The sequence below is a fragment of the Crocodylus siamensis genome, chromosome 3 (assembly GCF_052110815.1).
Source record: "Crocodylus siamensis isolate JL-2025a chromosome 3, ASM5211081v1, whole genome shotgun sequence".
Taxonomy (NCBI): domain Eukaryota; kingdom Metazoa; phylum Chordata; order Crocodylia; family Crocodylidae; genus Crocodylus; species Crocodylus siamensis.
In genome coordinates, this window is record NC_143397.1 from 108,583,285 (window position 1) to 108,610,792 (window position 27,508).

The window sequence follows — 27,508 nt, forward strand, 5'->3', positions numbered from 1 at the left end:
ATCAAGTGTTTGCCTTACCACTATTGTTACTGGCTAAGCATTGCCTGCATGCCAAAAATAGTTATTTTTCTTTCACATGACAAACACAATATGGAAAAATCTGTATCACTTACAGGTGTTCTTCAAGTTTCTTTTTCAGAAGAATTGACTAAAACAGAAAGTTAAGTATTAGTGATTTCAACATGCTATTGAACTTCAAAAATCCTAGCAGTTATGCTCAAATATATTATATATACAGCAGTTCCACATTACAATTAATTACCTTTTCTTGACCGATAAACAGCCTTACTGAAAGCTGAAGGCTTTACAAGTATTTTTCTGTACTGAATCATTATGGAATAGGTCCATTAATTACAAATAAAACTTCTTTCCTCCCTCCCTTCCTTCTGCTATTATATGACAGTTTGCAAGTTAGACCCCAAGTAGTTTTTTTGAAATGTATAGATACTGCAGCAAAACTTGCTTAATTGGTTGTCTTGCTAATACATTAAAATAACATCAGATAATAATCCAAGAAAATCCTAGTCTCATGGAAACTATAGCCAACCCACGCTTAGTACTCTTATTAGGTTCCTGAAAAAACGAGCATTAAACCAAGCGAGCGTTAAGAGAAACTGAAAGTATTTGACAATCCAAGATGGTGACTGCAAGTGTTTAACGACCCACGATGGCGACCACAAGTGTTAGAATGAAACTTGCTGAGCACCGAGTAGAACCAGGTATCAATTTAAAAATCACCATTATAGCGAAATAGCACTAAGTGAAACAGCGTTAAGCACGGTTTCCTGTAACGGGAATTTTGCCGTTAAGGTTATTAGCACCAAGAATGTCTCCTGAACTTTTAGCTTTCTCTGTTTTCCCATCTTTACTATTTTACTACAGCTGCGGAAATATCTTGCACCTAAATCAGATCTGTAATTTTTAGTTCGTGATACTGTAACTTTATACATTGAAGCATTAATCAAAACCATAAATGCCAGTAAAGGGAAAATTATGTTAAGTAAATAGAAAGCCATACTCACAATAGCCTTCAGCAGAAACCCATGCCAAGAGACAGAGATGACATATTAGTACGAAGCAAAAACAGCAGCCAAGAAAAGAAACTATTTAGTAATTCATGAACATCAACAGTTAAAGCTATGCATTTTTTCAGACGTGCACATTTTTCCTTCTCTGTTCTCATTAGTAGTTTCATTATCCTTTTCCTGGAGAATTAAAAAACTACACAATTTTTCCACACTATACTGAAGTATATCAAAGCTTTCCCACTTCCACACTAGAAACAAACCATGTAAAAGCATAAAAAAGCAAATATATAAACCATCAAGCTAAACCAGAAATTCCAAGAGAGAGCAGCTGCTGTTTAAAAAATATCATTTTAAAAGCAGATGCTATGTTAGTAACATAGAAACAATATGCAGACTTTTTTGGACTGAGATCAACATTTAAAAACATATGTATTTTTAGAGAATGACTCTGAACTGGCCCTCCCATGTCAGATTAATCTATACTACTAATTTCATTCTGAAGGGATTATTAAATACAAGTAAAAAATGCAAGATATCTGGGCCAGACTCTTTCTGCTCTGTGTTTATCCAGCACCCAATTAAGATGCGGTCGTGATTCATGACACAGGCTTCTAAGTGCTACTACAACAAAACTACACAACCAAATAAGGATCACTCTAACTCTTAGTAGGAGTCTGAGCACTTTAAAACATAATCTTTGTGCTTTTGTTCCCAAGATAAGTTCTGTATTTCAAAGTGGGATTTTCTTGTTACGCACTCTAAGCAGGAAGCACATTTTGGCCCATGTCCTTTGATAATGTGAACTGGCTTAACTTCACTGATTCCAATGAAGTTGCAACAATTCATGCCAGCTAAGGCTAAAACCTTGTGTGGGTTATGCCCTTTTGTCCTTGGAATTTTTCCAATTTGTTTTCTAGTGTCTGTAGGAATTATAATGGAAAATGAGCATTTAGCTAATTTTTAATCTTCTGTTACATATGTTGTTGTATATTATCATCTGGCAAAGAGGGTGTGGCTATCATAAGGTCTTTTAACCTGGGTGCCAAAGGGCTTGATCTACTCCCATTTACTTCACTGAGGAAGGATCAGATCATTAAGAGCAACCGGTCTCCTCAAACCGTCTTGGGACCAGAAATTTAAACCTGGATTCAAATCTAGGTACTCCTATCAGCACTCTGATTCAGTTAACATAAAAGTGATAAGTAACTGGCAAAGAGCTGATTTTTCTTGCATGCAACCACTTTCCTTTATCATTATTTATAATGTATCCAAGCTGTGAATGGTGCTTTAAAAACCACCTGCCCTTGAGAACACATATTCTAATATACATAATAGAAAGGTATAAATGTAAGAACCGAGAGTTACAACTTACTACTGACAAAAGATAAAACTAAAGGTGCATTGTGCATTCTGTACATATGCTTTGTACTCTACTGCAGTCAAGCTGTTGTGGGCAGGGAACTCTAGCAGTTATACAACACAATTTAACTGCTCTAGTTTGCTGTACCCCACCCCCATAGATAGATATATAGATATATATATATATATATATATATATATATGCACCATGTAGAAACTTTGGGGACAGTGACAAATGCACCTGAGAAAAGTGGTTAACCAATTCATTCTCGATGCGTTAAAAAAGCCATTCAAAGAGCGCTGTCAACCTGAAAAATCACCTTTCCCCCTCAGAATATTGCATCTATTGTAGCTACATGTAATCTCTGAAAGTGCTGAAACTGGCGAGGAGGAGAAAACTTATTTTCTCCATTAAAAAAAGTGAAGTTTACAATATGTGCAAATGTTATAACTGGCTGCAAGTGGCCCTGCTCAAAACTCACATTCACAGTAGGAGAAATGTCCTAAATTAAAATGCAACTGTGAGCAGAGCCCCACAAACTAATTTGCTTCCTTTTCCCAAATGGGAAACTGTTTTATTCCTTTATATGAAATTATTCTAGAGTAATTACAAGTTTCCTTTAACTTACTGTCATTACACCAAAAAAGGTTTGTCCATTTTAAATCAGTTGGTCACAGAATAACTACAAAAGAAACTCCACAAATATATTCAGGATTTTTTAAAGGCATTTAATATGTAACTTGTCTCTACTATAAAAGAAACTAAGAGGGGGAAGAAATCCTTGGCAAAGCAGTTAACAGTTTAAAGACAGAAAAGAAAGAACAGGTTTTGGTCTTGAAACCCTCAAAATAGAAACATTTCCATCTCCACATCTGACTCCTCCATGGCTAGGGACAGACATTCAAAAAGCTGGAGCATGAATTGATTCAACCTTTGCAGGTTAGTTTAACTTGCCTAGGCTGAACAGCAAAGACATGGGCAGATGCCTGTAGTTGCTCAGGCCAGGTGCCAGGGGTGCTAGAGTGTGCCCACAGCTGCAGGAGAGCTATGCTGGAGGGGTGAGGGGGGGCATGGTCAGTCCGGGCCGAACTGGCCAGAGAGGGGTTTAATTTCCCCCTCCCTGTCTCACTGGCAGGGACCCGAGCCAGGTCTGCTCACTGCTGTAGTAGTGGGCCGGTCTGGCCCCTGAGGCAGAGGGGGCAGGGAGGCGGGTTATTCCACTCTCCCTCTGGTGCCCGGTGAAGGGGATAGGAGCAGGCTTATTCTGCCACTCTGCGGAGGTCAGGGCGGGCAGACCCAGCTGTGGTCCCCCAAGTTGGGGTAGAGGGATAAATAACCCTCCTCCATGCCTCCTCTGCCTCAGGGGCCATGCTGGCCTGCTGCTGCAGCAACAAGGGGGGAGCGCCCAGCAGATCCAACTCAGGTTCCTGCCAGTGGGACAGGGAGGGGGGAATAAAACCCCCTCTGGCCAGACACGGGACCCTGCCTGTCCTTACCTGGCTGGGGAGCAGAGGGGCAGGGTCAGCCCTGCTGGGCTGGAGCAGAGAGCCCAGCCCAAAGAGCATGCTGCGATGCTGTGGGTCTCTGGTTTAAGTTAAACCAGGAAGGGGTCTGGGACAGACACTGCATAAACTGGTTTTAGCCAAATCAGTTAAATCTAATACTACATTCAACCAGGTTCATCTCAAACCGGTTTCAGCCATTTTCAGACTGGTTCATGTGCACCGAACATCTGTTCTGTTACAGGTTTAAGCCAGTTTCTGATCACTTAATACTGGTTTATCTGTAATGTTTGTCCCTAGCCCATATTTGGGTTTCTAACAGAAATACGTGACTTAAGAAATAAAAAAGTTCTACTTCTTCTGGTGACAGGAAAAGGAACTAATTGTATGACGGGTTATTTTTTGTAAATCCATTTTCAAATAAAATACTATGCCGTTTTTTCACCTTTTCAGGTTGGTTGTACTTCCACTGTAAATGTACAAGAAATAAATCTGCCAACATTCGTGGAAAAGACAGAGATAAGGTGAAAAGTTTGAACATAACCACACAGACAATTAATACCATGTAATAATCTGTGCATCACTACCCTTTCCCACCACCCTCACATTTTTAAAGGAGCATTCTTACCAAAGTAGAATTGCTCTCCACATTCAATCAAAACGTAAGTACCTGTCTATGCTCTGAAGCTGTAAGATGCACCCCAACAATTATGATCTGTCCCTTCAGATCAATAGAGTTTCCATGGCCTGGTCTCTAAGGCTAAGTACAGACATTTGGGGAGGTTAAATCCGGTTCAAAATGGTTGCCTGATTTAAACTTAACTCACCCCAGTGCTGAACTTACACTTACAGACCTGGTCTCAGTGGCCAGCAATCAGTCTAATCCTGTAACTGAACTGAAGTTCCATGCACACAAACCAATCTAAAAATGGCAGAACTTGGTTTAAGATAAACCTGGTTCTATGTAGTATCAAACTTATGCAATTTTGGAATTTCTGTCCACTTCCCCTGCACAGCCACAAGACTGGGAAAACACAACCCCAGTGATGCTGTTTTTACTCCCCACTCCCTGATCTATTCCCCCCCAATCCCTTGTTCCCACTCTCCCAAGCCAGCCTTCTCAATCCCCATCCCACAAGCTGCTCTGGGTACAGATGCTTTTATCAGTATTCTCTGCTACCAGAGCCAAGCAAGTAAATCCAGTGGGAGGAGGGGCAGGAGGCACAGGGGTATACATTTACTGGCAGGACCCCACCCCACCTGCAGGTCACGCTGCCCCCCTTCCCCCCCCGCCATTCTCTGGCAGAGCCCTGATTTCCTCCAGCCTGCTGTAACCCCAACCCCCCAGCTAGTCCGCCCATTCTGAATTACCTGAAATCAGGCAGCCATTTTGAACTGATTTAACCTCCCCCCTAACACTCCCAAATGTCTGTATTTAGCCCAGGGGTGGGCAAAATGGCAGATCCAGCTGGTAGCTGGACTCCATTTCCCAGCAGTCCCTGCCCACATTACTGTGGCCAGTTCCCATGGAGATCCCAGGAGGGACAGGGTGGGGTTTCCATGGAGATCAGCCCAAACAGCACGGGCAGGATGTGCGGCTGGGCAGATAGCTATTCCAGTGCTGGGGCTGGGATTTTGTAGCCGTGACAGTGTGGTCAGGAGCCAGGGCAGAGTTGCGATCCACAGGTATAGGTAGCAGATGGCAGCTCTGCCCCAGCTCTGGACTATGCTATCATAGCTGCAAAATCCCAGCCCCAGCACAGCTCCTTGCCCAGCATGCCCTGCTAGATCTGCTTTGGCTGGTGTCCTGCCCTGAGAAGGGGGTTGGACTGGATGACCTCCTGAAGTCCTTTCCAACCCTACTGTTCTATGATTCTACCCTGCAATCAGAGGTAGAAGTGCAACACAAGATGGCATGCTGGATCCTGCCTGGGCTATCAGCAGCAGAAAACTGCAGCAGTATGGGCTTCAGCCTGTCCTGTACCACAGACTCTGATACAAGTGGCTAAGTGTTCAGGTAGACTTGTGCAGCTCTACTTGAAGCCCATCACCCTGCAGCTCCACCTCTTTTGTGCCCAAACTCACTCAGGTTTGCTGAGGTGCTGGGGTCACTCTGATGTAGACATATTCAAAAATCACTTCCTAGATTAAAGTCTCATCCAGAATGACTACCAGGGATTTAAAATTAATAAAATGAATTAAATTGGATACTTATTTACAGTGTTTCCAGTACTAATGATTTTCACTAACACATATTGCTTGAATATACACATTAAACCAACAAAGAAAGCTTTATTTTGCTAACTGTTGCAATTGCTAAAATAGATGTGCTTTGTGGATAATTTGACTGTCATCAGTTCAGGACTCCTCTGGGTTTCTAAACAAAGTAACATGAAGTGTAAAAGGTGATTTTTTTTAGCTTATGTCAACTGAGCCATTTATGTTTAAAATACTATTCCAAGTTTTCATATAAAAAGAAATGACTATATTTACTGAAATTCAAAATGAATCTGAATTTAAAACAACTGACACTCCTCCCCTCAAAAAATTATATTCTATACATGGAAATTATAAATGTGCTATAATTTTCAATGTATAGAATCTAAGGAATCAAAGATAATCTTAAATTTGCCCCCCGCACTGGCATGGTGCAAAAAGCAGTGGTAAGGGGCAAGGGGCCAAACCTTCCACCCCTAGCTCCCCCCACCATTTGTTCTTGCGTGCTTGCCCCCACCCCACCATGCTGTCTGTCCCTCTGTGCCTGTACCTGCCCCCCACCCTTTTGTCCCCTTGCAGCCTGCCTCCTCCTGCTGTCCCCTGAAGCCTGCCTCCCCGTTCTCCACTGCAGTCTGCCCACCCACTCCCTGCTTCCCCTGCATTTTGACTCCCAACCATTTTCTCCTGCAGCCTGTCCCCCCAGCCCCTGTTCAACCCCTTCTGCTGCAACTCTGCTCCTCTGGGGCAGCCAGCAGAAGCATGGCTGTAGCCTGGCCTCAGCCCATTCTGGCCAAGGAGAAGCAGCAGTAGCTCCCAGCCAGACTGGTTTGGAGCTGGAGCCAGAGCAGAAAGTAAGAGGGGAGAGGAGAGGAGAGGTACAGGGAAAAAATGCATCCCCCCACACCCATCCCCCCAGTTTCCTCTGTGCTGCCCCTGGCTGTATGTCCCTTCTACTGCCCAAATGAGCCATTCCAGCCCAGGGCAGGCAGCACCTTGCCTCTGGCTTCAGCTCCAGAACTGGAGTCAAAGCTGGAGCTGAGCTGCCACCACCTGTCCTGTGGCCTAAACTCGAATCCAAGATGAAGCTTTTTCTTCCCTATGCTAACTGGGGGTCAAAAAAACCTCAGCTTAGATTTGAATAAATATGATAACTCAGTAACGGTAAGTTTAAAAAGTCGAAGAAGACAGCTGGACAGACTCCTGATGTTTCGTGAAAACTAACTAGACACAAAAGTTGGAGCATCGGTTGCTTAAAAAGGGTGAAATTGTTTCACTAAATGGGAATTTTCCTATTGACTTGAGTTCAATGGTGATTTACCAATAATTCCAATTAAAAATAAAAACAGATCTTTGATTGCCAGGCATGCTTAGAGGATACCCACCTAAAACCCTGGAAGACAACCAATTAAAATAGCCATCAACTAATGTTAGCTTCTAAAGAGACATTCAGTATGAGAACATCTATTTTTTCTGAGACCTCATCTCAGGAATTTAGGGGTAACCATAAAATTACCACTGGTCCATCTAGTCCAGTATCCTGTCTTTACACAGTGGGGGAAAATGAGGGGCAGGGGCAAACAGGGCACATCCAAAATTTTTCACAGGTTATTCCTCTTCTATTGAAACTTCCGCTGATTTTTTTTTTTTTTTTTTGCAAACTGTCCAAAAAGATACCAAAGTCTTGTTCCTGTGTGGTAACAATTAACAGAGCCCATTATCATGCATGTATATTTTGAGTTTATTTTGTCCCATGTGCATCGTATCTTTTTAATTTTAACGAGGACTAGAATCTACAGAGAAATGCGGAGAAATATATATTCAAATAATTTCACTAATACTAAGTAAAGGTGGTCAACTCTTGCCAAGGCATAGGTGTAAGCCACAGACTGCATGCTGGCACTGAAAGCTCTCTTTCCTGGGAAGGAAAACACTTTCCTTCTGCTTGTCTTACACAGTTAGCTGAAGAGCTGGTGTTACCCTTAATGCTGAAACTGAGGGGTCAATTAACTTCAACTTCCTAGAATCCTAATTTTGGGGAACTAGAAATTATGCTGAATTTACCAAAGGAAGAGGCAGAAAGATGAAACAAATATGGAACGTACTTCACTCCTTTCTCTGTTCTAGGCAAGAGTCTCATTTTACAAAGAGAAGGCATAGTTCCTTTTAGGTCACCCCCCTTAAACTAAAACTAGGAAAACAAAGAACCGTAACCTGGAATCTGCAACTCCACTATATCTTCATGACATGGCATAGCATGGAACTACCAACACATGAAAGGCAACTAGGATAACTGTGGGTATCAAAATACAGATTTTGTGTGCGTTTCTACTTACATCTTCAGTTTTTGAGCCTTGTTCCTGCACAGATTTCTGCAATTCTTCAACCTGGGATTGTACTTCCAGAAGTCTCTGATTTACTAGCCTGAAAAAGAGAGAAAATCCTAAATAATTATTTCTCTCTTTTACAACTTATTTTTCTGTATACTTTTTAAATATACTAACATTTCAGCACATTGCAGATCTGGAGGCACACATTTTGTACCCATGAGAATTGGCCCAATTGCACGCAAGTTGCAAAGTTACACTGAATTTATTTAAAGTCTCAACAGGATTTACAGAAAGTATGGCCTTACTGCTCTGCTCTTCCCCCAAAACAACTCCAGTGGTGAACACTTCAGGCACAGACAGGATTAACTGGAATGGATGCATGCCCAGAGATTACTTCTAACTCAGCACCACAGGAAGCTGTAACACTCATTCCTGCTGCATCAAAGCTACTACTGTTTTTTCTCATGAAGAGAAACTGTGATGCCTGTCCCTTCCAAGGGGAGAATAAGTTTTAAAAAATAAGTAATTTTAAACCTATTATATGTTTAAAAATATTAACAGAAAATTATTTTAATAATGCTGCCATTTAACAACATGCAGTATAGTCAGAAAGTTCAGGATAACTCTTAGTGGTGGCTTAAAAAAAGTAAGAGTGACTATAAAGCAGTTGATTTTTCTGAACAAATATGGTGAAAACTCTTGGATGAGGCATGAGCAGGCAGAACTAAACTCTTTCTTAATTTCCTTACAATGCTTTGCAGCTTATAGGAACGGATCCTTAGAAAGCACATTTTCTCCACAAAGACTCTCCTAACTGATGAAGTTGGGGATGTAGATGTGTTATGATGGTACTGGAGTTCCAGTGACAGAACTCCAGTATGATACATTTTATAGCTTGCATGGCTACTGCTGATTTTTGTCACAGGTACAGCTGTGTATGAGATCTTTGTGATGGCCAAAGGGGAAGTAATTTATTTATTAAGCACCACACACTTATTCTAGGGTAAAACTTAGATGTAGTTCTTTGATGTTTATTCAGAATTACTCACCAGGTCTCTTGCTGGAGTGTAGCACTATTACTTGCTAGCTTCCTGCACTAGAGATCTGCAGAGGTAATTCATATATGAGACTGGGCAGGAGAAGGGGATCGGAGTGGCACTCAGAGAGGATGCAGGGCTAATTTGTGGCATGTCTGACAAAAAGGTTGGCCCCAACAGGTTAGACCATGTGGAATCAATAGTACATAGGAACAACAAGGAGTATGTTCAAAACGTCATATACTAAATAGAAAAGTTCAGTCATCAGGTTTCTTTTAATTCAGAACCTGAGTCAATTGAGTGAAGAGGTCTATCTGGTCAATCAGCTTCTTGACAAAACTCTAAAGTTTTCACTAAGAAATTCCAGTACTTGTGACCCCAAATTTTGCATTGTTTCCACAGGAGACGGCAACAAAGACCCAATTCCACTCATTTTAATCCTCCAAGTAACAAGAAAACCCTGCATGGCAAGAATTAACCAAACGAGATTTGCTGATAACCTGGAGCCAGCGCACCTTCATTTAGGCTCCAAATGATGATAACAGGCCGCACAACATTAAAATGTATGAATATTTAGGGAAGCATGTGCTGGAATAGAAACAATTATTTTCCTACCTGTTTTCGGTCTCCAGTTCATTTTTCCGCAGATTTGCATCATCTAGCAGGCTCTGCAACAAGGCAATCTTTTCATTGTCAGAACCTTCTTGGTTAAGCTTTAGCATTTTGTTCTCATGTTGGAGACGAATGAGTTTCTCCCTTGGGAAACAAAATAAAAAGGCTGCTAGAAAAATCTTGCCACTCTGTGGGGGCATCTGCACTTCATTAATGTGCCTTAGGTACTCTGAATTTACTTTATTACTTTCTTAATAAAGTAAGAACTAAATGAGCAGTACCTAAAGTTACTTTGCATTAACACCAGCACACCATTAATTAATGACGCTTACTGCGCATTAGCCTAATAACACTACTATTCGCACTATTGAGCAGTGTTATTAGGTCAATGTGCAGTAAGCATCTCATGTAGACATGCCCAGTATGGAGGAAAACAATTTACCTCAGGAAGTGTGACTACAGCATATAGGTCACGTTTTCCTTGCTCAGTTTGAGACACAAATACACAAAACAAAATTACACATTTAAATTTCCATAATACAACGTTATAAGATCACTAAATCTGCTTAGAACCTGGAGTTTTGTGTGCAGGTTAACTATGGTTAGAAAATAGCTGGGACGCGGTTTAGAATTCAGTGTTCATTATATCACTAATGACATCTATCAATATGCACAGAGTCAGGAGAGTTAGTTAACTTTCAGTTGCAGTCATTGAGTAACCTCCTAAGCACAGATTCACGCACGCTCACTGAAGCATTAAAAATGATGGCTATCAGGGTCCGCTGCAGATGCCTTGTGTTGGGCATGTGGCTCCCCTAGTCTCCCCATTTCCAGGTTATGATCCCCAGGACCTCTGCCTCATCTCTCCTCCCTCTTTCCTGCCATATCTTGATGTTATGGTAATTGTTGGGAGGATGAATGGTATCTTGAGTGTTGGTCTGCCTGACTAGAGTTGTTCTTCTGCAGGGCTCCACCACCCTTACACTCTGCCCCTTTCCCCTTGGGTGACAAGTTGTACTTCTCCGTTGGTGGAGAGGGTGAGTCACTAGACCTCTGCTCCTCCACCAATTACTTGCTCCACAAAACATCTGTCCCTTCCAGATACGTCTCTCTCTTCCGGTTTACATGCTCCCATCTAGTCTGCCATCACCTTTCTTCCTCCTTGGGTTGGCGTGCTCTTATGGGGTGAAATCTGTTCCCGCTGGTCTCCAAGACTTAACTAAGCAGTTCTCTATAGGGTCCAGGGGTATGTGTTATGACAAACTTAACTGCAACTGGAGTACACAGGGAATCTTACTTCCCCCCTGCCTATCACTCCCTTGCCTGGGAGCATTAAATAAAATAAAAATAAAGGAAAAGGCTCATGCTTCTTTATCTATAGTACATATTCTGGAAAAAAACCCTCTAAGTCCTGGGTTTGAAAGTCCCGCTCAGCTCCTTGTAGCTGCTTAAACCCTGAGAACTGTTTACCTGGTCAGTCCAGACAAATCTCCCCTTTCTCTGGGCTATCTTGGAGTCCCTTGAGGCTAACCCTATCTCTGTGGTATGTCCTCACCCTCTTCCCCAATGAGCTCGAAAACCTTTTCCTGGGGCACTCCCTCGGTGTATCCCCAGACCTGTCTCGTGTGGATCACCCACCACTACCCTAGTATCACTTATCTCACTCGATGGGTCGGGTCAGCCCTTTGTTCATGATCGCTGTATCCCAGGGTTCCCCGTCTCATGAGGGTTTGGCTAACTACTTCTTCGGCACTGCAGGTCTTCCCCTCAGTCCTGCTGCACCACCTTTGTTCCTCGGAATGCCAAATGCTGAGCCTCCCTTGGCATCCCCCTTTTAAACTGCCTGGACTCTTTCTGGGCCAATCAGGGACATGGGTTCCCCTGACTTTGAAGCTGTTGTGATGCTCCAGTTTCCCCCCCAGAGCTCCTCTCTGGCACACTGTGGAAGCACAGCCCATTTTTCCCTGAAAGTCTCCTCTGGTGTGCCACAGTAAGTTTCCCACCAGCACTGCTGCTCCCGAAGGAGTCTAGCAGGGGCTGTGTCCTAGCCCCTGCTACACCTTGCCTATACACTCACTGTGCAGGTCTTAAAGCCGTCTTGCTGAACCCAGTCTATCATTATAGTAGAGACACCAACTAAACTGAGGGGGACCATAGATCCCCAAAAACTTGTATAAGAAGAAAAACGATGAATGCCACCTAATTCTGTGGTCAGCTGATGCTTCATAATAAAAACAATCTGCAACCTGGGGAGAAACAAAGTAAAACAATCAATGGACTGAAAGTCAAGGGGACCAGAACATATTCTGGGCTTGCTGCTTCCAGGACAAGAAAGAATCCAAGTGCATGGAAAACGCATGTTCTTATACAGCCTTTCCTCAAACTTTCCAGAGCTCAAGTTAGCTTTGTCCCCAGAAATGTTCATAAAATTCTTGGAACTTGCAGGGGCATTAAAAAAAGTGTTGGGCCTCTGTCAACATTAAAAGGAGAACCTTTAGGTTAGATATTAGGAAGAACTACTTTACGGTAAGGGTGGCCAGAGCCTGGAATAGGTTTCTCAGAGAGGTGGTGCTCTCACCTTCCCTGGAGATCTTCAAGAGGAGACTGGATAGGCACGATCCCTGCCACCCCCAGTGTTCCTTCCTGCCCATGGCAGGGGGTCGGACTAGATGATCTGTCTAGGTCCCTTCTGACTCATTGATTCTATGATTACTAGGGGTATGGCAATAGAGATTTTTTGGGTTAATACCAATAGCCGATTTTAACGAGGCATATTAGCCAATACCAATCCAATATCTAATACCAGCCTGGCAACTTGGAGAGCTGCATGCAGCTGGTAAGTCTGTTATAGTGGAAGGGGAGGGGGGAAGGAAGGGGCATCAGAGGTGCAGATCAAGGCCCCTGAGGTAAGGGAGGAGTGGGACTGGGGCTGCAGGACAGCTGTGGCTCATCTGGGGATGGGTGACAGGCAGCTCCTGCCACTGCACGTCACTAGCCTGGGAAGCACTTGTCCGAGGGCTCCCACCGCTGCTCCCACCACTCGTCCGGGATGACACGGACAGGGCATGTGCCCCTGGATCTGAGCAGGGCAGGGCAAGTCAAGTCAAGTCAAGCAGTGGGAGCAGCAGCAGGAGGTGCTGGATGAGCAGGTGAGCTCCAGACAAGTGGCTCCCAGACAAGCAACACACAGTGGCAAGAGCCACTTTTCCTCCCTGCATGAGCCATGGCTCCATCCTACACCCGGCCTGCCCCAGCTGGACAGTGCTTGCCCCAGCCTCAGCCCCTGCCCCAGCCTCATTTCTCACTCACTGCGGGGGCCTTGATCTGTCCCTACTCCCACACCCCTTCCTCTCCCCTCCACACCAGACTTACCAGCTGCATGCAGTTATTCAAGCTGCAAGGCTGTGCTCCTTGCTGCTTACATGCAGTGCTGCGCTGCAGCTGCACACATGCACGGGCATTTATCAGCCATATTACTGGCTACACGAGGCCGATTTCCAATACAATCGATTTTCTTTATATCGGTGCCAATCTGATATCGGACCAATGTATTGGTGCACTTCCATTGATAACTTTTTAAAGAAGTGCCAAGCTAAGTTGGTAGTCTGTGAAGCGAAGGTGTGGTTTACCTAAGCCACAGTCAATGAAGTCTCAGAGTATCATCAAAATATACAGCTTGTGAAACTGAAGTGTATGCTTATCATTGTCAAAATAGCACTTTCCATAACAGCTTGTCCGCCTGATAAAACAATAGGAGCTGCCCATTTACCACAAGAATCCTACATCAAAGACATTCTGAGTTGCTTTCTCCAAGTTCCTTTATGAAGCTCAGTCCTGCAGTTGATAGTTACTTTTTTCTGTCTAAAAAAATAAGTACTAATAATTGAATGGTGTCCCATGTGCTATAAGCCTTTGCATATTCACTCACTCAGATTGTAAACTCTTGTGACCCTGATGAGAGCTCTCTTAATTGTAAAATGACTTGCCCAATTTGGGAGAAATAGAAATAATACATTCCAAAGTCCTGATGAGGGCTCAAAGAAGTCCCTGAAATGGTAAGCATTAATATCTCCTCTTCACAAATGCTAGGAAGTACAATATTGCCTCTAAAAGTGCTTTCCCCCTGCCTGTGAAAGGACCAGTGCTTGCAGAGCTGGATGAACCCAACTCTGCACTAAACAGTGAAAATCCTCTCTGGGGCTTCATATTTGTTTACAAAAATTTTTTCTCTGGTATAAAAGGAAAATGGCAAAATATATGGCCTCAATCCAGTAATGTTTCCTAACCCATACATTATTTTCCTTGGTGTTTATTGTAACTAGGGAAGAAATCATGTCTCCAGAGCTCCTGTTCCGACTTCTACACAGTAAGTACTGTCTATTTTTCCTCAGGAAGGAGCTCAGCACGTTTAAGGTTTTAGCCCAGGAGTGGACATTTATTTTGGCTGCAGGGCCATTTAACGAGTTTTGGTGAGCTATCAAGGGACACACAAAAAAATCTTTCAGAAGATATTTTAACAAATTACAGATAAAAACAAATCATATACTAAAAATCAAACATGTACTATAACATATTTATATTTAAAAATATCTTTTTTTCCTGATTTATGTATTTAGAGTATGTAAATAGAGAAGATTGCATAATAGCTCAAAAGAAAGTCTTACTCTTGTATATGGGTGAGTGTGTGTGTGTTGGGAGGGATGGGGGGTATGTACATGTGTGTGGGGGGGCTGCCCATGCACTAGGTCCCAGGAGCTGGCTGGGGATGGGGGGAGAGAGGGGTGGCAGGGGATGTACAGCAGATCTCTCCTGGGTGGTGCAGGTGTGGTCCAGCTCCCACAGCACTCTGCATGGGTTTGACCCTGCCCACTCCCATCCAGGGTAGCCCATCGTGCTCCTGACTGCACCTGCACTCGCTCAATGCCCACCATACCACACTGCCCTGGCCAGTACATACAGCTTCCAGGGGGACTGCTGCCACATCTACCCAGGTACTGCTCAGCTCCCCCGCAGCTCCTTCTCCTCCTGCCCCTTCTGTGCCACTCCAGGCAGCAGGTAATGTTGCGAAGCAGTGGGGATGCGTGCTGGACAGCAGATGCCCAGCCATGCAAGGAAGCTGCAGCTGGGCAGCTCCTGCCCTAACACAAGGGGCTCCAACTCCAGGTCACCTTCCACCCACTTGGCCACCCAGTGGAAATGCAGGTCAAGACTAGCAGCTGCCTGTTTCTACATGAAGCAGAGATTAGGGAGAAACCTTATTAAAACTGAAAAATAAATACCTGTCTTTTCCGCCTTCTCACAGCTTGAGAAAGGGGCACAGATGTCCCCCCCTCTCTTTTACTTTTTAATACTTTGCAGGTCACCTTTCAAGTTAGATCAGGATAATTAAATGAATGAATGCTATGTTTCTAAGAAACTAGTATATATCCCATACGTAAGATGAATCTCGCAGAAATCCAAAGCAAGAGAAAAAAATACATGCATTAATCCTAAAGAAACCTTAAAACATTGAAAAAACATTACAGTTAATGCTTGAAGTTCATTCTAAGGACTACCCAGAATAGATGCATGATTTCACTTACTTAATTTCAGGAGTAACAATTTCTGCTGCCAGACTGTCAGAAGACTCCTGGCTTCCCAGGGGCATCAATCCTATTTCAGGAAAACACAGACTGGGAATAAATATTGTTTTACATAAATACTCAGTTTTCAATGAGCATTTGACACAGTACTTCCCCACATGCGAGTAGTAGTAAAATGTCATGCTATAATAAGAAATTATGTTTGAAATGGAGGCACGCTCATGCTTTCTGTTCCTGTTTTCCTCCATTTTGGAGAAAAAATAAGTTATGGTTTAATGTATGGTTTGCGTAATATGGCAAACAGAATTATAAATCTATATATATGCACCCAGATACAAAATACACATTTCAGAAAACTGCTGTCTGTGCAGGGAGAATATTAGTGCTAACAGAAGATGCAAAGTTGGTTTCTCACCACCACACTTAAAAAAAAGAATCACTTAAAACTGCCTAGAATTATCTGATTTTGGTAGAGACACCATGGAAAAGTCCAGATATACACTGAAAATTTTGTGAAGCCCTGAACAACCAAGAAAAGGATTCATAATGGAAACTATTTTGCAACTATAACTTGGCAGATGCATTACCTGCCTAGTATAATAAATAAAGGGGAATCTACTATATTCCCATGAAACTGTACATTCTTTACTAAAAATTCACTTACAGGTCTCTCTATCCTTTACCTCAGGACGGTCAAACTTCAGTGCATCCAGGGGCTACACATTGCAGAGGCAAGACCCCTGGCCTCCCCCATACCAGGCAGGCTGTGCCAGCAGCATGCAGACTCCCATCCCCCAATGTGCAGGTTGTGCATGGACCCCTTCCCTCCTGCCATCATGTGGCAACAAGGAAGGTACCCACTGGAGCCTCTGGGCCATGAGTTGGACATTTCTGCTTTACCTGAAGTGGTGAGTTGCCCTTCCTGTGCTTGCACACACCGAAGCTCTTCAATCGTTTCTTTAAGGGAATCTCTTTCTGTTCTTAATCTCTAAATGATTGGAAGGACAATTAATATTAATCTTAGCTCTATAAATCCTTTGAAGATTGTTATCAGAATCACCACTGGCACTTGAACAGGATTAATGTGCATTACCAGAAAACATTACACACCAGAGAACCCCAGAGCATTACATGGACAGAATTAAAAACAAAACCAAACCGCTCCCCAGCCCATCCCCCACAGCTAACTCACCAGAAGCAGTGGTTTTCTGGCAGTGGTTGCCTCTACATATTCCCTGCAATTCTAGGTTCAAGGCATCTGTGCCTTGAGATTCTAGTGAGAATCACCCATCGGGATTACTCACCTACCCTTCTTTCCATACCCTTCTATTTCCCTCTCTCCCGTGTAAAGGGAAGCTTCTTCCTGTCATACAAGAAATCAACCCAAGATTCAGAAGTGAGAAAGGCAAGAAAGGACCATGGACCAAGAGGAACCACAGATACTTGTAACTTCTTACTATTCCTCAAGGACTTCTGCATACTACCAAAGGTGGGAGTTCAACAGACCCAAAAAGTATCAAAGACCTTGTCATTTAGTAGAGTACTTGGATGACACTGGAAGAAAACAAGGCATCTGAGGATCAACCCAGAGAGAATGAGGTCACGTTATTTGGGGAAATAAACAGAAAAAACACAAGGACAATATTTGTCCCTTTCAGTGCATTTCACTTGTTTCAAATTTGCACCAGGGAGGTGGGAAGGAATGGTCTTATAAGATTCTCAGCTGTTACCACATGTTCAAGCATCAGTAACAGCCAAAGGCAACTCTTTATTTAACAGTGGTTGAAAATAAACTTTTAAATCTTCTGGCTGGAAAGCTAGACTGTCAGAACTGTGCATCTTGGCATGAATGACAATTTACAGATGATGGACAATGTCCAGAAAACTGCACTGACTGATTGAGAGATGCAAACTAGATCATTACAGCCAGGACTTTGTCAAGCTGGGCCTTAAAACCTCCAAGGATGGAGATTCTACCATGTCTTCAAGTAACCCGTTCCAGTCCTTCACCACCCTCCTAGTGAGATAGAGCTTTTCCTAATATCCAACATAAACTTCCCTTGCTGCAACGTAAGACCATTGGCTCCTTGTTCTGTTATTTGCCATTACTGAGAACTGTCTAGCTCCATCCTCTTTGGAACCACCCTTCAGGTTGTTAAAGGCTGCTATCAAATCCCCTCTCAGTTTTCTCTTCTGCAGACTAATGAGCCCAGTTCCTTTAGCCCCCTAACCATTTTCACTGCCCTCCACTGGACTCTCCAACTTGTCCGCATCCTTTCTAATAGCAGGGGGGCCAAAACTGGACACAGTCTTCCAGATGTGGCCTCACCAGTGCAGAATAGAGGGGAATAATTACTTCCCTCGATCTACTGGCAATGCTTCTACTAATATAGCCCAGTATGCTGTTAGTCTTTTTGGCAACAAAAGCACACTGCTGACTCATATCCAGCTTACTGTCCACTGTAACCCAGGTCCTTTTCTGCAGAGCTCCTGCTTAGCTGGTTGGTCCTCAGCCTGTAGTGGTGCATGTAATTCTTCTTTCCTAAGTGCACTTCTTGTTGAACCATATAAGATTACTTTTGGCCCAATCCTCCAGTTCGTCTAGGTCACTCCGAATCCCAGCCCTACCCTCCAGCATATCTACTACACCCTCCAGCCTGGTGTCATCCACAAACTTGCTTAGGCTGCAATCCATCCCATCTTCCATATCGTTAACAAAAATATTGAACAAAACTGGCCGCAGGACCAACCCCTAGGGTACTTCACTTGATACCAGCTGCCAACTAGATCTTAAACCATTGATCATTACCTGTTGAGCCCAAAAATCCAGACAGTTTTCTATCCACCTTACTTACAGTCCATTCACACAACCCATACTTAACTCAGTGTTCTTGCAAGAATGCAGCGTGAGACAGTATCAAAAGCCTTGCTAAAGTTAAGGTACATCATAGAATCATAGAAAATTAGAGTTGGAAGGCCTCAGGAGGTCACTGGATCCAAACCCCTGCTCAAAGCAGGACCATCCCCAATTAGATCATCCCAGCCAAAGCTTTGTCTAGCTGGGTCTTAAAAACCACAAAAGAAGGGAGTTTCCACCACCTCTCTGGGTAACCTGTTCCAGTGTTTTACTACCCTCCTAGTTAGAAAATTCTGCCTAATATCTAACCTAAACTTCCCTTGCTGTAACTTGAGACCGTTGCTCCTTGTTTTGTCATTTGCCACCACTAAAAACAGTCTAGCTTCATCCTCTTTCAAACCTCCTTCAGCTAGTTGAAAGCTGCTATTAAATCCCCTCTCAGTCTTCTTTTCCCTAGACTAAATAAGCACAGTTCCCTCAGCCTCTCCTTGTAACTCATGTGCCCCAGCCCCTGAACCATTTTCACTGCCCTCTGCTGGACTCATTCCAATTAGTCCACATCCTTTCTGCAGTGGGGTGGGGGGCCAAAACTGAACAGTTCTCCAGATGTGTTCACCAGTTCACCAGTGTAGAATACAGGGGAATAATCACTTCCCTTGACCGGCTGGCAACACACCTACCAATGCAGCCCAGTATACCATTAGCCTTTTTTGCAACACTGTTTGCTCATATTCAGTTAATTGTCCACTGTAACCCCCAGGTACTTTTCTGCTGAGCTGCTGCCCAACCAGTCAGTCCCCAGCCTGTACTGGGGCATGGGATTGTTCTGTCTTAAGTGCAGGACTTTGCACTTGCCTGTGTTGAACCTCATGAGATTTCTTTTGGCCCTATCCTCCAATTTGTCTACATCACTCTGAATCATAGCTGTACCTTCCAATATATCTGCTACTCCCCCAGCTTGGTAATCATCTGCAAACTTGCTGAGGGTGCATTCTATGGCATCTTTCAGGTGATTGAAGAAGATATTGAACAAAACTGGCCGTAGGATGGACCCCTGGGGAACTCCACTTAATACCAGTTGCCAGCTAGACATCAAGCCATTGACTACTACCCTCTGAGCCTGATGCTGCAGCCAGTTTTCTATCCACCTTAGAGTCCATTCATCCAGCCTGTACCTTCTTAGGTTGCCTGCAAGAACGTCCGCTGGTCTACCACATCCACTGGTCTCCCCGCATCCACAAAGCCAGTCACTTCATTATAGAAGGCAATCAGGTTGGTCAGGCATGACTTGTCCTTGGTGAATCCATGCCGACTGTTTCTAATCACCTTCTTCTTCTCCAAGTGCTTCGAGATGGATTCCTTCAGGATCTGCTCCATGATTTTTCCAGGGAATGAAGAGAGGCCGACTGGTCTGTAGTTCCCTGGATCCTCCTTTTTCTCTTTCTTAAATATGGCCACTAAGTTTGCCTTTTTCCAATCATCCAGGACCTCTAATGATTGCCATGAGTTTTCAAAGATGAAAACTTTGTTTTCAATGTCATCAGCCAACTCCCTCAGCATCCAAGGGTGCATCCCATCTGGCCCCATGGACTTGCATATGTCCAGCTTTTCTAAAGAATCCCTAACCTGTTCTTTCACCACTGTTGGCTGTTCACTTCCTCTCCTCTGTTGTGCTGCCCAGTTCAGTAATTTGGGAGCCGACCTTGCCTGTAAAGACTGAGGTGAAAAAAAAGCATTGAGCACTCCAGACTTTTCTGCATCCTCTATTACAAGGCTGCTTTCCCCATTCAGTAAGGGACCCACACTTTCCCTAATCCTCCTTTTGCTACCAACCATAGTTGCAGAAACCCTTGTTACCTTTCACATCCCTTGCTAGCTACAACTCCAACTGTGCTTTGGCCTACCTAACTTCTTCCCTGCATGCCTGAGCAATGCTCTTACAGTCCTCCCTAGTTTTTTGTCAAAGTTCCCACTTACAAGCTTTGTTTCTGTGATTTAGTTTACTGAAGAGTTGTCTGCTATGACAAGCTAGTCTTCTGTCATATTTGCTAGTCTTCCTGCATATCAGGATGGTTTGTTCCTGCACTCTCAGTTAGGCTTCTTTAAAGTACAGCCAGCTCTCCTGGACTCCTCTTCCCCTCAGACTGGCTTCCCTGAGGATCCTGCCTGTGAATTCCTTGAGCGAGTCAAAGCCTACTTTTCTGAAGTCCAGGGCCCTTACTCTGCTGCTCTCCATCCTTCCTTTCCTCAGAATCCTGAATTCAATAATCTCATTGTCACTGCTGCCCAAGTTTCCATCCACTACTACATTCCCCACCAATTCTTCTCTGTTTGTGAGCAACAGGTCAAGAGTATGGTTCCTAGCAGGCCGCTTCAGCACTTGCACCCACCAGGAAGTTGTCCCCAACATTCACCAAAAACCTGTGTACTGCTGTATTGCCCTCCCAGTAGATGTCAAGGTGACTGAAGTCCCCGATGAGAACCTGGGCTTGTGACTGGGAAATTTCCACTAGCTGTTTGAAGAAAGCCTCATCCACAACTTCCTCCTGGTCTGGCAGTCTATAGCAGACACCCATTATAACATCACCTTTGTTGCTCTCCCCTCTAACTATATCCCAGGGACTTTTGACAGGCCTATCTCCAGTTTCATACATGTCCACTGCTTTTCCTGCATCTGCAGAGCTAGTTATCTCATCATAGAAGGCAATTGGGCTGGTCAGGCATGACTTGCCCTTGGTGAATCCAGGTGGCCTGATCACCTTCTTCTCCAAGTCTGGGAGCTTAGAAATGGATTCCTTGAGGATCTGCTCCATAATTTTTCCAGAGACTGAGGTGAGGCTGATTGGTCTGTAGTTTCTTGGATCCTCCTTCTTCCCTTTCTTCAAGATAAGCACTGTATTGGCCTTTTGAATAATCCCGATCACCATGAGCTTTCAAAGATAGTTTACAAGAGTTTTCCAGAGGCTCTGCAATCACATTGGCCAACTCCCTCAGCACTCTTGGGTACAGCCCACATAGCCCCATGGACTTGTATACGTCTAGGTTTTCTAAATAGTCTCTAACCTAGAAGTGGGCAAAATACAGCCCATGGGCTGGATCTGGCCTGCCAGGCACTTTCATCTGGCCCATGGGCATCCATCAATGAACTGTACCTCACCCAGCCCGCCCTTCCATCCATGAGGGTGGGAGGGCGGTGCCCATGTATACACACAACCCTCAACATACTATACTGTGCTTCACTCCCATCCTTGAGGGCCTGGCCCAGCCAGCAGCAGCTTCTGGGTGGCACCGCTGCTGCAGCCTCTCCAGGGGAACCTGCTCAGCTTCCCCAGTGCCTTGCTCACTCTGGGCAGCAAATAAAGAAGCGGTGGGCAAGCTGTGTCTGGGCAGGGGCAGGAAGTGTGGGACTAGGGCTGGTGGTAGGCTAGAGCTGGTGCCCAGGGAGGCAGTGGGAGTGTGGAGCTTGGCTGGGCAGGGTGTAGGTGTGAGGGGTGGTGGGGTGGTGTGGGGACCTGCCACACATTCTCCCACATGGTATGCCGCCCCCGCTCTGGCAGCAGCAGCAGGCAGATGTGCTCATGCCCTGCACAGGTGCTGGTGTCATGCAGCACATGGGGGCAGGGAGCACAACCTTCCTGGCCTGCCTCTATCACAGAGACTCCATGCAGTGCACGTGCAGCTCCCACAGTAATGCAGCACCAAGGGAAGTCCCACACTGAAACCAGCTGCTTTCCCGCCCCGTGCTGCACACATCCCAGGACTCCACCGAAACTGGACAGAAGTGGGCTGGGCAGGCTACAGTCCTTTCTTCCGCACACACCACTGGCTGGAGCTGTGCACCACTAGGCACCAGTGCCTGGCCAGGACACCAGTGCCTCGAGTGCCCCAGACTGCTGCTACTGCTAGCAGTGGGGGTTGCACACCATGTGAAGGCATGTGTTGGAGGTCCCCACAGCCTCCCAACCTCCCCACAAACCTCATATAGCTACACCCTGCCTCCACAACCCCCTCCCACACACACACTACCCAACATACCTTATGCCCCTCCACACACGGCCATACTCCCTCACAACCCCCGACACCCTACCATACACACACCCTCACTCCCAACCGCACCCCACACCCCTCTCACACGATATACAAAAGTAAGACTTTATTTTTTAGTTATTATGCAATCCCCTCTATATACAGTATGCAAACACAAACATGACAAAAAATTTTTATAATTAAATTAAAATTTGTTACAGTAGGTGGTTAACTTTTAGTGTTTGATTTGGTTTTTTTCTGGTTCCAAGATGGCACCATCCCCTCCCAAAAGGAGTATTTCTAGGAAGGGGAGGGACTGCCAGTGGCAAAAGTCAGGAGTTAGGGGGCAGGACTTCTGGTCCCAATATGGTGACCAGCAGGTGGGGCATCTGTCAAGGGTCAGAGCTACCCATGCAGCCCTCAACAGCTCACTAAAACTAATTAAGCAGCCCTCCAGCTGAAATAATGGCCTCCCCCTGCTCTAACCTGTTCTTTCACCACTGAGTGCTGCTCACCGCCTCCCCAAACTATGCTGCCCAGTGCAGTAGTCTGGGAGCTGACCTTGCTTGTAAATACCAAGGTAAAAGGCATTAAGTACACTTCAGCCTTTTTCTCATCTGTGAACATCCTGGTTTTCTCTGATTAAAAAAAAAAATCCCCAATTCTCAGATTCAAAGAAGTAACCCAAAATCCACATTTTTCCATGATTAAAATGAACCACCACACTTCTTTTAATCTGAAAATTGGGAATTAAAAAAAAAAAAAAAAATCAGAGAAAACCAGGATTTGTGCTTATCTGTCACTAGGTTGCCTCCCCCATTCAGAAAGGGACCCACACTTTTCCTCACCTTCCTCTTGTTGTTTGCTTACATATAGAAAGCCTTCTTACACTTCATGTCCCCTGCTAGCTGCAACTCTGATAGTGCTTTAGCCTTCCTGATTTCATCCTTGCATGCCCAAGCAATATTCTTATCCTCCTCCTTAGTCATCTGCCCCAGCTTCCACTTCTTGTAAGCTTCCTTTTTGTGTTTAAGATCACTGAAGAATTCTCTGATGAACCAGGCTGGTCACCTGCAATTTTTGCTATTCTTCCTGCACATCAGGATGGTTTGTTCCTGTGCCCTCAGTAAGGTTTCTTTACAATACAACCAGCTCCCCTGGACTTCTTTCCCCCATCTTTATAAACGGCGGTTTGACGTAGCTTCCGGCACTTGGAGGTCAGGAGCAGTGGGGAGAAGAGGGACACAGGCGCACGTGTGTCCTTCCCACACGTGTGCCTCCTTTCTGGACCCGGAGCGGAGGAGAGTACAGCAGTAGCAGCGGCGGCGGCGAGCGGAGCAGCTGAGGGGGCAGCAGCAGCTGATCCCCCTAAGGTAAGTGGGGCTGAGGGACTGAGGGGCCGGCGCAGCTGAGCCGGATCCGGAGGGGAAGCCCCCCGGGTCCCTCTTAGCCGAGCCGGTAGGGAGCCGCGCTCCCGAGCCGCGCGAACAGAGCGCGCAAACAGGCGCGGTCTGTAAGAGCGTGCCGGCGTTTGCGGCGGCGTTCGCGCCGGCGGGTGAACAGGCGGGGCCCAGAGGCTGACCCCTGCTCTGCTAGTAAGGGCAGCAACTCCTGCGATGGTGTCGACACGGAGTTCTGCCAGGGCCCCTGCCCGGGGGGCGCAGCCTTCCCGGGGCTTGTCCGAGGCCTCCACCCAGGCGGAGCCCACGGGGAGGCTGCTGTCCTACAACCCCCTGGCCTGCGGGAACTGCCCGGCAAGGTCTGGGGGGGCAGGGACTAGGGACTCCTGTACCTGTCCTGTAGGTATCCGCCTTAGGACCCTGGAGGAACGGGTGCGGGGGCTCCTGGAGGAGGTTAGCAGGCTGAGGGGAATCCATGAGGCAGAGAAGGAAATTGATAGGTATTTTCTTTCTCTGCAGGGTGGTACGACTGAGGAGAGGGCAGCCCGGGATGAGCCCTCCACTGCTGAGTGGCAGACGGTTTCCCATGCCAGGGCTATTAACCATGTTGCGGCACCAGTTCCTCCTGTCCATCTGGAGAACAGGTACGAGGCCCTGGCAGCCCTGGAGGAGGAGGGAGCAGTGGAAGATACCAGGGAGGAGACTCTGCGCACACAATGTCCTGTGCGGGCGGTGGGAGTCAAGAGGCCTAAGAGGAGGAAGCGTCGCATCATCGTGATTGGTGACTCCATCCTGAGAGGTACGGAGGGCCCCATCTGTCGCCAGGATCCCTCAGCACATGAGGTCTACTGCCTGCCCGGAGCGAAGATGCAGGATGTGAAGGGGATGCTCCAGTCCATCATCCAGCCCACCGATTATTACCCCATGGTCCTTGTCCATGTGGGTACTAACGATGCGGCCAGGAGAGCCCCTGATCGCCTGATGGAGGACTACCATGCTCTGGGAGGCGTGCTGAGGGAGATGGGCGCACAGGCGGTCTTGGTCTTCTCTTCCATCCTGCCAGCGAGCGGTCGAGGCAGACGCCACGAGATGTGCATAGCGGAGACCAACTGGAGGCTACAGGAATGGTGCTTCGAGGTGGGCTTTGGCTTCCTCAGCCATGACCGGCACATCGTGATGAGAGACATGCTGGGATGGGATGGGCTCCACCTTTCCCCTAAAGGTAAGCGTGTGTTCTCTTCCAGGTTGGTGAACCTCCTTCGGCGGGCTTTAAACTAGGCTCGTCGGGGGAGGGGGAAGATGAGGGCGGAGGAGACAATGAACTACCAGGCCCAGCAACAGCCAGCGAGCCCAGACCAATGGTCAAAAGGGAGAAACAGGTAAGTGATGGGGGACGGGGCATTGCTGAGACTAGGGGGTCAGTGGGCACAACCGTTGGAGGCCTCAAATGCCTCTACACGAATGCTCGAAGTATGGGGAAGAAGCAGGAGGAACTCGCCCTCCTCCTAGCTGTCACCAGCCCTGACATAGTGGGGATCACAGAAACGTGGTGGGACTCATCGCATGACTGGGCGGTGAGTGTCAAGGGCTATAGGCTATACAGGAGGGACAGGATAGGAAGGAAAGGTGGAGGAGTAGCACTCTACATCAAGGAGGAATATACTTCCTCGTTAATTAGCAAGGGGGTAGAGGGGGGGCACTCTGAGGTGCTCTGGGTTAGAGTAAAAGGCAGTCCAGGGGAGAGAGACTTAACGGTGGGAGTCTACTATAGACCTCCCAACCAGGGAGAAGAGCTCGACCAGGAATTCTTAGGTCAGCTCACAGAGGCAGTGAGGGCTAAGGATGTGGTCATCATGGGGGACCTGAACGTCCCAGACATCTGCTGGGAGGAGCAGTCAGCCAAGTCTGATCGCTCACGTCGGTTCTTAGCCAGAGTGCAGGACCTCCATCTAACCCAGGAGGTGCACAGTCCCACCAGGGGAGACGCCTTGTTGGACCTGGTGCTGGCCACGGGTGATGACCTGGTGAGGGGGCTGCGGGTGATGGGCCACCTGGGAGACGGTGATCATCGCTTGCTGGAATTCACCATCCAGCGTAAGGTGGCAAAGGGCTGCAGCAAGGCAACAGCCCTAGACTTTAGGAGGGCTGACTTCAACAAGCTAAGGAGGATCGTTGGGGAAGCGCTGAGGACCCAGAGGGGAAGGGAACCAGATGTCCAAGGTGAGTGGTTGCTCCTTAAGGAGACGATCCTCCATGCCCAAAGGGAGGTAATCCCAACAAGGGTCAAAGGGAGCAGGAGGGCACATAAACCCCCATGGCTCACTAAGAGCATCCGGGAATGTCTCCTTGCTAAAAGGGAGGCATACACCCAATGGAGAGATGGGGTCATCACCAAGAAGGACTATGTTACAGTCGCCCGAGGATGTAGGGGGGCAGTCAGGAGGGCCAAGGCAGAGATGGAGATAGGACTAGCTTCCCGGATTAAGGACAATAAGAAGTCCTTCTTCAAATACATAGGGGGCAAAAAGAAGGTCCCGGGTAATGTGGGGCCCCTGCAGGACACGATGGGCAACTTAGTCATCACGCCAGATGACCAAGCTAACATATTTAACGATTTCTTTGCCTCTGTCTTCCTAAGTAGGGACCAGTTCAGCCACCTCCCTGCTGGGCCCCCCTCGGGCCCCGGGAAAGACACGCCTGGGCCAGGGGTTAGCGAGGAGTTAGTTAGGGTACTTCTGGAGAGGCTGGACGTGTTCAAGTCCGCTGGTCCGGACGATCTTCACCCTAGGGTTCTACAGGAACTGGCCGAGGTCATTGCGGGACCCCTGGCGCGGCTCTATGAGCACTCATGGTGCTCTGGTGAGGTGCCGGAGGACTGGAAGAGGGCCAATGTGGTCCCTATCTTCAAAAAGGGAAAAAAAGAGGACCCGGGAAATTACAGGCCAGTTAGTCTTACCTCAATCCCGGGTAAGCTCTTTGAAAAAATTATCCTGGCACACATCCAGGAGGGCCTTGCGGGGGAATGCATGCTCAGGGGCAACCAACATGGGTTCATCAGTGGCAGGTCTTGTCAGACCAACCTGGTGGCCTTTTATGATCAGGTCACCAAATCATTAGACGCAGGGGTTGCTGTGGATGTAGTCTTTCTGGACTTCCGGAAGGCTTTTGACACTGTCTCTCACCCTGTCCTCATCAAAAAGCTGGGAGACTGTGGTGTCGATGCCCACACGGTCAAATGGGTCGCCAACTGGTTGGAGGGCCGCACCCAGAGGGTGGTAGTGGATGGCTTCTTCTCGACCTGGAAGGACGTGGGCAGTGGGGTTCCGCAGGGCTCGGTCCTCAGGCCCGCACTGTTCAACATCTTCATCAGTGACTTGGATGACGGGGTAGAAAGCACCCTGTTCAAGTTTGCTGATGACACTAAGATGTGGGGGGATGTGGGTGCACTAGAAGGGTGCAATAGGCTACAAGCTGACCTTGACAGGTTGCAACGGTGGGCGGATGAGAATAGGATGGGGTTTAACACTGATAAGTGCAAGGTGTTGCACATGGGGAGGAAG

At 46.4% G+C, this 27,508-nt stretch overlaps 1 protein-coding gene across 1 annotated transcript in view; it reads right to left on the reverse strand.

Moving 5' to 3' along the window:
• The window catches only part of HOOK3 (hook microtubule tethering protein 3), a 129,908-nt gene that overhangs the window by 24,697 nt on the left and 77,703 nt on the right, over nt 1-27,508 (reverse strand). The window contains exons 13-17 of the mRNA XM_090038949.1: nt 16,566-16,653; nt 15,666-15,735; nt 10,087-10,227; nt 8,441-8,528; nt 114-148 (exon numbers count right to left, since the gene is read on the reverse strand). Coding sequence (XP_089895075.1) covers nt 114-148; nt 8,441-8,528; nt 10,087-10,227; nt 15,666-15,735; nt 16,566-16,653 — 422 coding nt within the window. The remainder of the gene's footprint in view (nt 1-113; nt 149-8,440; nt 8,529-10,086; nt 10,228-15,665; nt 15,736-16,565; nt 16,654-27,508) is intronic.